A 12,197-nucleotide genomic window follows, 5' to 3' on the forward strand; every position below is an offset into this window, starting at 1 on the left:
GATTCCTGAGCTGGTTTCAGGAGCTGGAACCAGGCTTGGGTAGAGTTCCTCCCTAGTAGAGGGTGAGAACACAGTCCTGCTGACACCAACATCTTTTTGGAAATGCAGCAGTTTTGTTAGAAAAAAATCCACAACTTCATCTCCAAAAAAGGAATTTCTATTGAATTGTGACAAAAGGAGAGAATATTCCCAACAGCCAATAGCACATTTTTTAGGGCTTTTGCATGGCAAGCAGAAGTTCACATTAGTTTGGGGTCTGATTCAGCCCAGGGGTTTGTATTTAACTAGAGGATGTATTTCTACACTGGACCTTGCAGTTGCTCAGGGGTTTGTAGAGCATGCATGGCACAGATCAACTGCTCAGCAACTTCAGTCCCTCAGCAGTTTTTGCAGCCTGCCCTGAGCAGCATGGTAGGACACCTAAATATAATCTAAAATTAAATGGTTTTCCCCCAGAGTTCCCTTCCTTACACTCCAGCCATGTCTCTGTGGGGTAAAGGTGATGCATGGAATTCTCTGGTTTAATACCAGTGCAAGATTTTTTCCTGGACCTGAGCTGACTTGCATGGAGCTGGATTGTTTTTCTCTGCTCCACAGAGACACACATGCACAAATGCTCTTCACACTAGGAATGGTAGTAGTCAGGAAGAGAGTCAGAAAATATGTTTTGGTTGATTGATGAAAAAAAACCCCCAAACCTTCAATGACAGCAATAAGGATAATTGATGACTGTCTCCTGTGTGGCAGAAGAGTGGGTGTTCAGCAGTCACATAAGTTTGGAGAAAGAGTTGAAGATTTTATTGACGCTCCTGTGTTTTGCACTTTTTTTTTTTTTTCATCTTGGAAATGAATTTCAGACCCCAGCAGTGAGTATTAATGCTATATATCCTCTGTGGTTAGCATTAATGGTACACAGTCCTGCCAAATGCAGGGAAAGTTAGAATTGAAAAAAAGTAACCCACTGTGAAGAGGCTCAATGCGAGCAAATGGGGATGGAGGTTTATGCTTGCAAAGAGCTCAGCTCTGTTGGCACTTCTCCTGGACCAGTGCTGTCAATCCAAATCTGAAATATTTGCAGAGTGAAGTGTTGCTAATGAGCAATGCTGGCAGGACCGGGCTTGAGGTGATGAAGGCACCTCAACAATCGGTCTAAAGCAGGAACCAAGGGCCTGGGCTGAGCCCCATGAATCAAACTGCTCTGCTCTACTCTTGTCTTAATCTGTTCTCATCCTCCTTCCTGCCCGGGGGGGGGGGGTGTTCCATCAGCTCTGGGTGTGGTGCCAGCCCAGGAGCTGCTCAGCTCTTGCCTGGATGAGTGAGGGATGCTTCATGTGGCCGGGGGGGCTCCAGCCTGGTGTGTTCCCAAACAAAGTGCAGCCCCATCGTTTGTTTTGTCTTTCAGTAGAATTAAAATATGGCACTTGGCAGAATGTGTTCTGTAAACTGGTGACTTTTTTTTTGCTTAACATGCAGTGAGTGAACTTGGCTGTGTGAGCGTCGCATTCCTCTGAAAATGCTGTTATTTTTGCAAGTTAATTTTTTTCTGGCGTTGGTTTAATTCAAAAGAGTTTTGTTTGCTTGCTTGCTTGCCTGAGGTTTTTTGGTAGGTTTAAACAGATGAGCTTCATTTCTTCTGCAGTTTATTTTGGTGAAACTTGTGTAGCCTTTGAGGGTTATTGCGCAGTGCAAATGGAGTTAGACTGTGAAACTTCGGGTTAGAATTTTGCAGACCCCAAAAAGCAAACTCTTGTATTTCAGAGTGACTTTGCAAGCCTTTGAATTGACATGAATTCAGAGTTTGTAAGGGGAGGAAAGGCCCAGTGTTTCTCCATAGAGATTCACAAAGAACTTTCCATCTTTTTTGGGGAACCCTTAATCAGCCCACCAACCCTCACTGCCCGTTATTTGTGTGCTATGCCAATACAAACCAGGAATTTTTAGCTATTTTTAACTTTTCCATGCCCCGGCTCCCCTCAGGGCCGGGGTGTTGCTCTGGGGCTGTGGCAGACCGGGTGGGCAGCTGCTGGACTCAGCCCTCGGCGAAGCCGCCAAAATCCCGTGGTAAGCCCAGGGCCGCGCCAGCTTCTCCCCAAAGAGTGAGTGGCTCTGAGAGGTTTTGCCACATAAGGGCCTGTTTGAGGCTGTAGGCACCAGCTGACAGGGATGTCTTTGCCTCTGAACAGATGGCCAGGCTTTTTATTTCAGCGAGCAATCTCGTGTAGAGGGGTGGTCTCCAAATCCTGCCAGGGTTTCGCGAGATAGGGCCAGCTTAGGGCAAGAGGGATCTGATGTCTGTGCCCTTCATAGCTCATGAACTAAGTGATGAGCTGTTGACAGGAAAGCCATCATCTGAAGTGTAAGATCCCCAACTCTCCCCACTTTTCGCTTTTCTTTGGCGGAATTAATGCCCTATTTGCTTGTCTCTCAAAATCCATTCTGGCACAAGTACAAACCCTTGCCTGGTGGCAAGCAGTTGTCTGGATCTGAGATGCCAAGATTTGTGCTGACAGCTCCTTCTACACAATCTGAGTCAGGCTGTCACAGCTGGCCATTAGCAGCTTAAAAAGACACACATGTACAGCAAATAGCACCACCTTTCCATTATTGAATATCAGAACCTGCTTGATTGAGAAATGCAATGACTTGCACTGCTCTTTCCTTTAGACAAGCACTGCCTCCAAACCCCTGTTCCAGTGCAGTGGATGTTTATTTTATGTGGATTGCTTGCCCTTATTTAGAAGCTCAGGTCTAGAAGAGACTTCCTGGGCCAGGAGATCAGGTCCTTGATAATCCCAAGCATCACATTTGATAATCCTCCTCATTACATTGCATTTCTTAAATGAAAACAGTCCCTCATAGTTTTGATTTATCGTTGCAGCTGTTTGCCTTGTATGATTTCCTTGACATGGAGGAACAAGCAGCAAAACTTGCCTTGTTGAGAGGCAGCATCACAACTAGAGCAGGGCAAAGAATGCTGCTCATCAAAAAGGGATTTTCTGAAGCTGTTTACCCTGCAGTGTTGCCTTTCTTGGTGACAGTCTGTGCAAATTCTGCTGACCTAGCATTCAGTTTGGGTGCTGAAAGAGGGCTGCTTGCAAAAGTTGACATTCAGATTTAAAGTAAAACAGGATCAAACTGTTCCCCACCCCACTCCTGTATGTGGGAACAGGGCAGAGGAACTTCTGCTTAGTCACTGATGGTTATTGCACGTGTAATGCTGCCTTGTCTGGTTACGCTGGGCTTTAAACTTGCTGTAGGATTAAACTGTGCACGGCTGAGCTTTAGGAGACCTTAGTCTGTAGTTTATTTTGGACAAAAGGCTGATAAACTTTGGCTTTCAGGGAGGAAGCCTGGAATCTGAGACCCACTATTATTCATTGACTTGTCTTTATGAGTTTACAGCCCACTGATGCATAACACTGAAGGAAATATTTTCAGTGAAATGTTTGCTTTTTTCTTTGGCTTTGTAAAAGGCAATGTCTTTTCTTAGAGATATATGTCAGGGTCTTATAGCTACTTCAGTGAACTGTGTATGGTCAGGAAGTAGACTGCATCAAAAACATTTCATTTTTCCATGAAGTCATTCTTTTGACCAAGACTTCCCCCTTCTCTCAGAGATTTGGGCTCCACTAACCACTATTGGAGCATTAATTTTATTCACAAACTCAGTTTAATCGTGGGGGGGGAGATTTCAACTGTATGGAACACTTTCAGTATTTTTGTATTAAATCAAAACTTGAGGGTGACAGTGAACTTGTAAAACAAAACCCCATTTATACCCAAGGGAATTTTCATGTCTAGCATTTTTCTGTCCCTTTTTTGCTGTGCTGAAAAACGTGTCTGTTCCTCATTGCTCTGGATGGCACAGCCAACCTGGCGTGACAGAGGGACTGACTCTGCAAACTTTAATGGCTCTGACACAACAGAGCTATGAAATTAGTGTTTAAATTTTCAGGGTGTTTTGCTAGATCAGGCCTATGTAACCTCCACTCCTTCTTTGGTTGGGCAGGGGGGTGATTTGTCTGAGTTGGGAATACTGATGTTGATAAGTCTTTGTTGGACCAAATGTGCAGATATCATATTTGTATCACTGTCATATTTATACAGACTACACCCTATTTATAAGGCATTAATGTTCATTTCTGTTTCTCCACAGGTTCTTCTTGAAATTTTTCCTCAAATGTAACCAAAATTGCCTAAAAAATGCAGGAAACCCTCGAGACATGCGTCGATTCCAGGTCAGTCGGACATGCTTCCTCCTTTAAAAATCAGCAGCTGTTAGGACAGAAGTACTTTGACCCAAACTAACCTAGTAATTCACTGGAAGATGCTAAAAACATAAGGTCACAAAATAATGCCTGAGAACTTCTTGTCACGGCAGAATTGTCAGGAAGTAGTTGGGTTTTCTTGCTCTGGAAGAGAGCACTCTTGAAGATAATGTCATCTCCACCGGAAGGGAAAGCATGAAAAGGAAAAATCAAAATGACCTCTCTGTTGTTTTCAGCTATTGGGCTCCCCTGCTCTGAGATATTTCTCTCTCCATGGGGAACTATTTGTTTTCATACAGACACCAAGTGGGCACCTTGTTTATTGGCTGGGGCAGAGGAAGGCGTAAGAGCAATTAATAAAATCAGGCATGTGGCTACACGTGTTACTCCTGAGCAGTGGTAAAGACTCATAAACATGCATCGATGGGATGAAGGTCTGTCCCTGTAGTGAGCACTTGGAGAAAGCTTCCATTGGGTGCCTCTTTCTTAGGATGCTTTGGGCTGGTATTAACCCATTTTTGCATCTTGTGGCACTGGGTCTTGGGAGCTGAAATATCAACAAAGGTTTAGGTGGCCATCTTATTATGGTCCAGCTGTGTCACTACTCATTTTGGGTTGAAGAGCATCACTGTCCCTTGGGAAGGTGGTCTGTACATGCACCTCCCCAGTGCTGGCAGCAGAGTAGGGTGGTGGCAACACTGAGGAATGTTCCAACCCTTTTATTGAAGACATGCTCTTTGACTGTGGCAATAATGTTTTAGCTGGGTATGTGCTGAATAAAAATATGGGATAGAAAGTTAAAGAACCTTCTCTTTTGGTGGGAGGAGTTTTCCACGGAGGAAATATGGTAGAATCTGTCAGTGGAGCTTTGCCTCAGGGTTCTGAGAAAGAAACAAGAGATTTGTCCCATGGACCACATGGGTCTCTGGAGAAAGACAAATCCAAAATATATCTGCTTTCTGTAGTTACTCAGAACCTTGTTTGCTTCTTTTCCAGCATTGTTGCACTTCAATACAAGTGTTGAATGTTATGTAAGTGACAATATTATTTATATGTAGACTGTCTTTTGTTGAACTGCTTAATTGCAGCAATGCTGGAAGGCAGAGGGGTGCTATTTGCCTCTGAGCAGGAAAGTGCAGAAGTGAGGAGATGTGGCCACAGGGATTAAATTAATCAGTGTAAAAGCCAGCATTAGCATGGCAGAGCCCTCAGCTTCTCACCCCACACTCCTCCCTCTGTCACAATTCTCCTGTGATTCCAGAGGGCATTATCACAGAAAGAGAATGTGGGAAAAGGACTCTCACCAGCACGGGGCTTTAGTCCGAGCAGTCACCCCTGGGGCCTGTCAGAGCTTGCTTCACAACATGTACACTCTGCTGGGGCTGTGCTCGCCCAGGCTCCAGGCTGATTTTCATATGGAAATGCCTGTGCATGTTCCTCAGAACAGCAATCAGGAGCTGTGTCGGCGGGGAGGTAGGACATAGGAAAGGTTGTTGATCTCTTGACTTGTAAAGACATTCTGTCATACAAACCCAGCTTCACAGCAGTTGAGCTTTCCATGTGTAAACAGAGACTGCTTAATTACACAGGTCATGTCAATTAGCGTGACCTCAGCATTTTCAAGAAATTAATCACTTTCAGCCGAGCGAACCACTCCTACTCTCATACAGGGTGGCATTGAAGCTCGCAGCATTCTCTTCAGTGCCCAGCCTTATTGTTTTACAATAGCTGCTTTTGTTTCTTCCCTTTTCTTTTTTTTTTTTTTAATTTTGAATTTGTTGGTCTTTTAGCAATAGACTTCTTAAAATAAAACAGCTGGGCTCTGCAGAGTCCAAACTTCATTTATCATTTCTTAGGGTGAAAAGGACCAAGTGTACATGTAGTATCTCAATGCTGTGGTGCTCCTGGGTCTTTGAGGCAGTGTTGTGTAGGAACCAAATGAAATCTGTGCCCCTGCGTTTGCTATCAGCTGACTTTGAATTGTTGCCAGTGACTTACAAGGTCTCCAATGGTGATGTCAAAGTTCTGGTTAAAAACCATAAGGATAAGGTATTTCCAGATACTTTTAGATGGTACCATACTCATTTTATACACACAAAAATGGAGACATTCCTTTCCTTCATTCTCCTACTTGTGCTGGACTTTGAAGCTGCCAAGAGATATTTCCAAATTTTGGTCTGTCCTTCTTCAGTCCCCAAAAGTTTCTGGAAGTTCTTAGAACACAGATTATGGTTTTGATGGGAGAATCCATGGAAGGCCAAGGACATGAGTCCTGCACTATCTAAGGACCAGTCCTGTAGAAAATTTCCTTTCTTAGTAGATTTTAGAGGTTGTTTTTTTCCCTATAACATAGAATTGTCTGATTATCATCTGATACAAGACATGTTAAGAAAGTACAGGGAGGAGGCAGAGTGTGTGTTGATTCAGGCTCACAGTCAGAAATGAATTAGGAGGTTTTATCCTGAACTTGCTTGCAAATGTAGGAGTGTGGTAAGTCTAACATAAAAGCTGTTGTGGGCCTGGAAGGAAATAAATTTCTCTGCATGTTTGAGATGTCCAGGCATGTGACAAGTGGAGTGGTTGTGGAGTGCCAGCAGAGTGTGTGTGCTGGAGCAGTGCTGGCCCTGGCTGTGTTTGTTGTGTCTCTATTAGCACAAGGAGACAGTCAGGGAGGAGAAGTCAAGTACTGCACAGTACTTCAGCTGTGCTTCACACTCCTGCTTGCCCTTGAGAAAATAATTTCATCTCCATCTTTCATCAGCCCAATTGCACAAAACATTTGGTGCTCTTGTGTATTATCACCTTTGCCCAACCTTGCCTTTTTATTCCAGAAACCCTCCAGAGCAGATGCTCAATTTGGTTGTGAATTCTTCATCACAATAAGTCATCATCCTTGGTGGGATGGGCTGTAGAGCCTCAGTTAGTGGTAATAATAATACTGCTACTAAGTAGATGGTGTCATGATTGAACTCTGCCTAGATTTGATTTTTCAGAACTAAAAACTCATTCATACAACCTAAACAGTTTTGTATGTTATTGTAATTAATGAAACCCAGACGCCCTAGCTGTCTTGTTGTTCTTGTTTTAGCACAACTGCTTGTAAACTGACACATGTCAAGTTTTAATTTAGAGGAAACTTTTCAGGCTGTGTCACTGAACGAAACCCCAAACATTCACTTATTATGAAAACCTTGAAAGTCACTTAGAGATTGCCATGCTGTTTGATTCTGCTGCCACAGCCTCTCCTGCAGCAGAGGCTGCTCGTTTGCCTCCATGAGTTGCTGCCACTCATGTTTGAATTGAAGCCACTTGTGTCTTATTGCAAATTTGCATAAGAGACAGAGATGATGCTTCATGAATCCCAGATAATGGAATTTGGACATGCAAGGCTCCATCCCCAGAGAAGGGAAAGGCAAAAAAAAAAAAAAAAGAAGAAGAGACTGAAAAATAGCAGTGAGAGCTATGGCCCAATTCAACAAGGTAATTAAGTGCCTGGCCTGTCCTTGAGCACGTGAGCAAAATTACACAATGTATTGTACTTATGTGCTCTTAGTTAGGCACCTTTTGAAGTGTCTTGTTAAATGGAGAGTGATTTTTAGCTAGTAGAATAAAGAAGTCAACACATTGTGGGAAGAGGTCACCAAGTGGTGATGAAAATAAAGATGTGCTCGAGCCATTTATAGCTTTCAGAAGAGTGGCAAGCACTGGAGTTACATATTTAACACTTAGGGCACACTTCAAACCGGGAAATTTTCCTAGCTAGATTTTCTCTGCCTTTGCTATTGGGGATATTGCAGAAATATCAGGTCCTTCACCATACACTGGAGAAAATTGAAAGCACAAGGAAAATACTATGTCTTAATCAGTGAGCATAGCTTAATGGGCTGTGGTTAAAAATCAGGAGTTGTGCAATGCTTAATTTTGATATATTAGGTTAGGTACTATACCAAATAAACAGGCCGAGTGCTAAACGTGGATAAATAGCTTGATCTCCAGGCTCCTGGTCTCTGAATATTTAAAGAAAAAAAAAAATCTAAGCTCCAAAGTATTCACAAACTGAGCTATTTAATGGCAGGCAGAATAATCCACAGAGCTGGGATATGTTACTGCATTCAATAGTGCCAATTTCATTGAAGAAAGTTGTAAACCCATGTGTTTCTTTCATGCCTCTGTCTCCCCTGGTGTTGATACAGGATTTAAATTCAAAATCTGTGAAGGGCTAAAGCTAAAGCTCAAAATCATTTTCCGTGTTTGCCTGTCTCAAATTAAAACTGTGTTTTGTTGACAAAATTTGGAAAGGTTTGAGATTTGGCAGACCTGGTTGTCCCTGTGCTTACATTAATGTGTCAGCACCTCATTAATCATTTATTAAACTGTAGTGTGCCTTTCCCTCTTGCTACAGTCTGTGTTTTAGGATGCCTTGGTGCCCATTCCACATGTACTCTGGCTGTCCCCTCCCCCTAATTTTATGATTTCTCCACAAATTAGTTTTAGCATGTGCTTTAACTTGAACATATCCCAGTCGTTTCAAAATCAAAATGAGGAGAGTGTAGTATTTTTTTAGATTAAAAAATATGAGTAGAACTTGTAACTATGTAAGTGCTCTGCAGCAATCCAAGTAGGTAACTGTGGCACACAATATTTGAGGTGCATTTCTTATTATTAATAATTAGAGGCATTAATATTTCCTTGGTGCAATGCGCATTCAGTGTTCCTCTATTAATGAGAATTTTCATTTAAAGAATTGAGCAGCAAGAGCCTGTTGCTTCTTAAAGGTGTGCTATGAATAATCTCTTTTTTTTCCAAACAGACACATAAGAGGTTTTTTTTCTGCATTTCCTGAGACTGGAAACAGTTTCACTTGGGGATTCCATTTATAGTTTCTGCTGCTAACGACACCAAAGAACCACACCAATGTGGTCTCTTCATAGTAAATCAAACTGTTCAGGAGGGAGGTAGGAAGATATTGCTAAGTAATTCAAAATATGTTGCATCAACAGTTTTGAAAATCTGAGGAGGGGGAAATTAAATGTAGCATTACTCACATAAAACTTCAACAGGATTGTTTCCTCAAGTTCTTACCTAGAAAGTTGTATGTATAGCAACAGCTACTTAGATACAGAATTTTCACAGGTTTGAGAACTACCTTACTGTTGCTACTCTTGATTCATTATTTTTCTGGAATCCCATTTCTAAAAATGTTTAAAGTTTTGGTTTCAGCCCAGGTTTGATCAGCTTCAGCCTAAAGTCTGTGTGTACCTATAGGGTTTTAGAATTGGGGAAAATATTTTCTCTTGTAGCCATTGTTATTAATTGTAGTTTTGTTAATTTTCATACGCATCTAATCAGACCCCTAAAAGAAGATAAGGAGCTGGCATAAATCATGGAGCTGTGACAGGCAGTGCCAAGGATTTGGCTCAAAATCCCACTTGCAAAGAATTTACAATGGTTGCAAGTGCACAAATAAGATTGCAAACCCCGAGCCACTTACTATAAGATCATATTTTATTGAAAATATCATAAACTTTATTCTACCCCTCAGGAATTCAATGGATAAATTACTTTTGAAATCCCTTTTGGAATTTTATATATAGGGCTTGGTTTTTTTTCTCTCCTTAGTTTGATTTTAGAAAAACTTATCTGTTGTATTTGGTGCTTTCTTTTTCCCAAATTTCCATCTGTAGGAGCTCTTGAATCATTTATTCTGTATTTTAATATCTTTCACTTAAAACACACATAAAAGTCTATTGCTTGGAATGCCATTCTGAGGGATGGGGTTAGGATCTTTTAGATGTAAAATATTCTCTTTTGTATTCTGCTTTTTCCAGAGAAAGACTTCAGGATCTCCTCTGGGCAGTTTAGTGGCTTTGCTTACTTTTTGAGTATTTTAATTGGGGGGCCAGAAATAGGTAGAAAATTTTTCCTTTCACTCTATTTTTTTTTTTAGTTCCAATTCAAGTGATGAAATTGAATAGTTGTAAGCGATCCTTTAAGTGTCCCCATTTGACCAACTTTGAGAGGCAGCAGCTTCCTGAGAGAGTTGAAGCAATGTTTGCCAATCCTTGTAAAGCATTTCACCTCTTCAGAGGCTAAAGCCTCTCAAAACCAAGAACAATTAAAGCAAGAGCCTTTCAGAGCGACTGGGGAATTCAGCAAAATAAATCAGAAATCCTCTGCCGTGGCTCTGGAGGCTTGCCTCATTATAAGAGCAGATCTATTAGCCCCCTTGCCATTGTCTTTCATTTCTCAAGTGAGGTGATTCTAATTAAATTAATCTGCATGTCAATCTATCGGTGATCAATCAAAAGGGCTGAGGTCCCCCTTTGCGGCACTGTGCTTGCGGCTGACAGGGGCTGATAATGGAGGAAGAAATAAACTGTCGAGCAAAGTTAATTAGTCAACATAATAGGTGGATTAAACAGGAGCTGCTGATTGCTGTTTCACATGTCGAAGCATGAGGTGGGAGCTGAAACTGCAATTAACAGACAATTATTATATTTGGTAGTAAGAGGTCGCATGAATAAACATATCTCTGTGGGTTTCAGTCTTTAATCCCTTTCCTTGTTTAATGTAAGGAGAAGTGTAGGTCATTTCTTCTTATTGTTTTAGTCAAAGTTCTCGAAGGCGACGCGTGCTCCTGGCAAACCAGCAGCCAGCTGAAGGCCAGATCTTTGGCTGGGGTAAAACCCTGGGAATGCCACATTTTGCTGGGAAAAGGCTGTGGGAGGGGTGGCTGAAGAAAAGCTGGGGAGGCTGAGACTGCTTGGGCTGAATGGGGTAGGAGGAGACATGGTGTGATGAGCTCACAGCTCTGCAAGGGACTCGTTTCTCCATGCCATTTCATGGCTCACGGGCCCACTGCCTGGACAGGGATTTCCTTTTGGAGCCTCAGGGTTGAGCAGTCCCTCTGGACACCTTGGACAAGCTGGGTCTTCTACTCTGGACCCATCATTTACCTGTTTGCCCCTGCTGGGCTGGCTTCTCTCCTGCCCTGGGCAGCTCTGGGCAGCAGAAGTGTCTAATCCTTCCTCCAGTGCAGTCCTGCTGTGTCTCTCTCACCTCGCCTCAAATCAAATCCCAGGTGTTGACATTGAGATAAGTTGAGAAATACAAATAATTCTAACACGGGATGAATAGGGTTGTGTTCTCCAGATCAAGACCCCACTGTCAAGCATGTGTGTGTGTGTACACAAACATGCCTATACATACTCCTTAAGATAGAGCTCGGGAGAAATTTGGGCAAATCCAACAACCTGCAGTGACTGTGCTGAGGGGAGAGCAGCAGAGAAGGGTGGGGGCAACGCAGGCAGCAACTCTTGCTACAACTTCACAAAATACACTTTTGTTTTCTTTTATTCTGAATCGATTCTCATTTGCAATGTCAACATCTCTATCTACTTCAGCGTGGAAACTGAAGGATAATTTAGGGTGAAACACAGCTGCCCTTGTATATAGGGGAAAAAAATACTTAATAAAGATCCTCTTGTTAAAATGATGGTTAACAGTGTGCTGTCTGCCACGCAGCTACAAACTCTGCAATTTGACTTAAAACTGCATCAAAAGCTTTCGATGCCAAAGACCCACTCATCAATAGCGCCTCTTGTTAGATTTGTACAGCATAAGCAGCAGTTATTATGTGAAATAGCTTTGCAATTTTCTACAGCTCCCAGCTGTTATTTATTTAACTGAGTTTATTACACTCCGTGCTTTTTAAAAAACATACAGATTTATCCAAATTTTCCTCCATCTTGCTCTTGTGCTTGCAGGTCGTGGTGTCTACAACAGTCAATGTCGATGGCCATGTGCTGGCAGTGTCAGACAATATGTTTGTGCACAACAATTCCAAGCACGGGCGGAGAGCTCGAAGACTCGATCCCTCGGAAGGTACGCCTTCTTATCTGGAACATGGTAGGCAAATCCTTTTCATTG

General features: G+C 42.3%; 1 protein-coding gene across 2 annotated transcripts in view; it reads left to right on the forward strand.

Annotated features, from left to right (window-relative positions):
* The window catches only part of EBF1 (EBF transcription factor 1), a 261,576-nt gene that overhangs the window by 163,454 nt on the left and 85,925 nt on the right, over positions 1–12,197 (forward strand). For both annotated transcript variants that reach the window (XM_054287810.1, XM_054287811.1), the window contains exons 7-8: positions 4,157–4,238; positions 12,035–12,176. In XM_054287810.1, the coding sequence (XP_054143785.1) occupies positions 4,157–4,238; positions 12,035–12,176 (224 nt within the window). The remainder of the gene's footprint in view (positions 1–4,156; positions 4,239–12,034; positions 12,177–12,197) is intronic.

The sequence above is a fragment of the Melozone crissalis genome, unplaced genomic scaffold (assembly GCF_028551555.1).
Source record: "Melozone crissalis strain CALT ecotype California unplaced genomic scaffold, PUWL_Pcris_2 ptg000061l_1, whole genome shotgun sequence".
Lineage (NCBI taxonomy): Eukaryota > Metazoa > Chordata > Aves > Passeriformes > Passerellidae > Melozone > Melozone crissalis.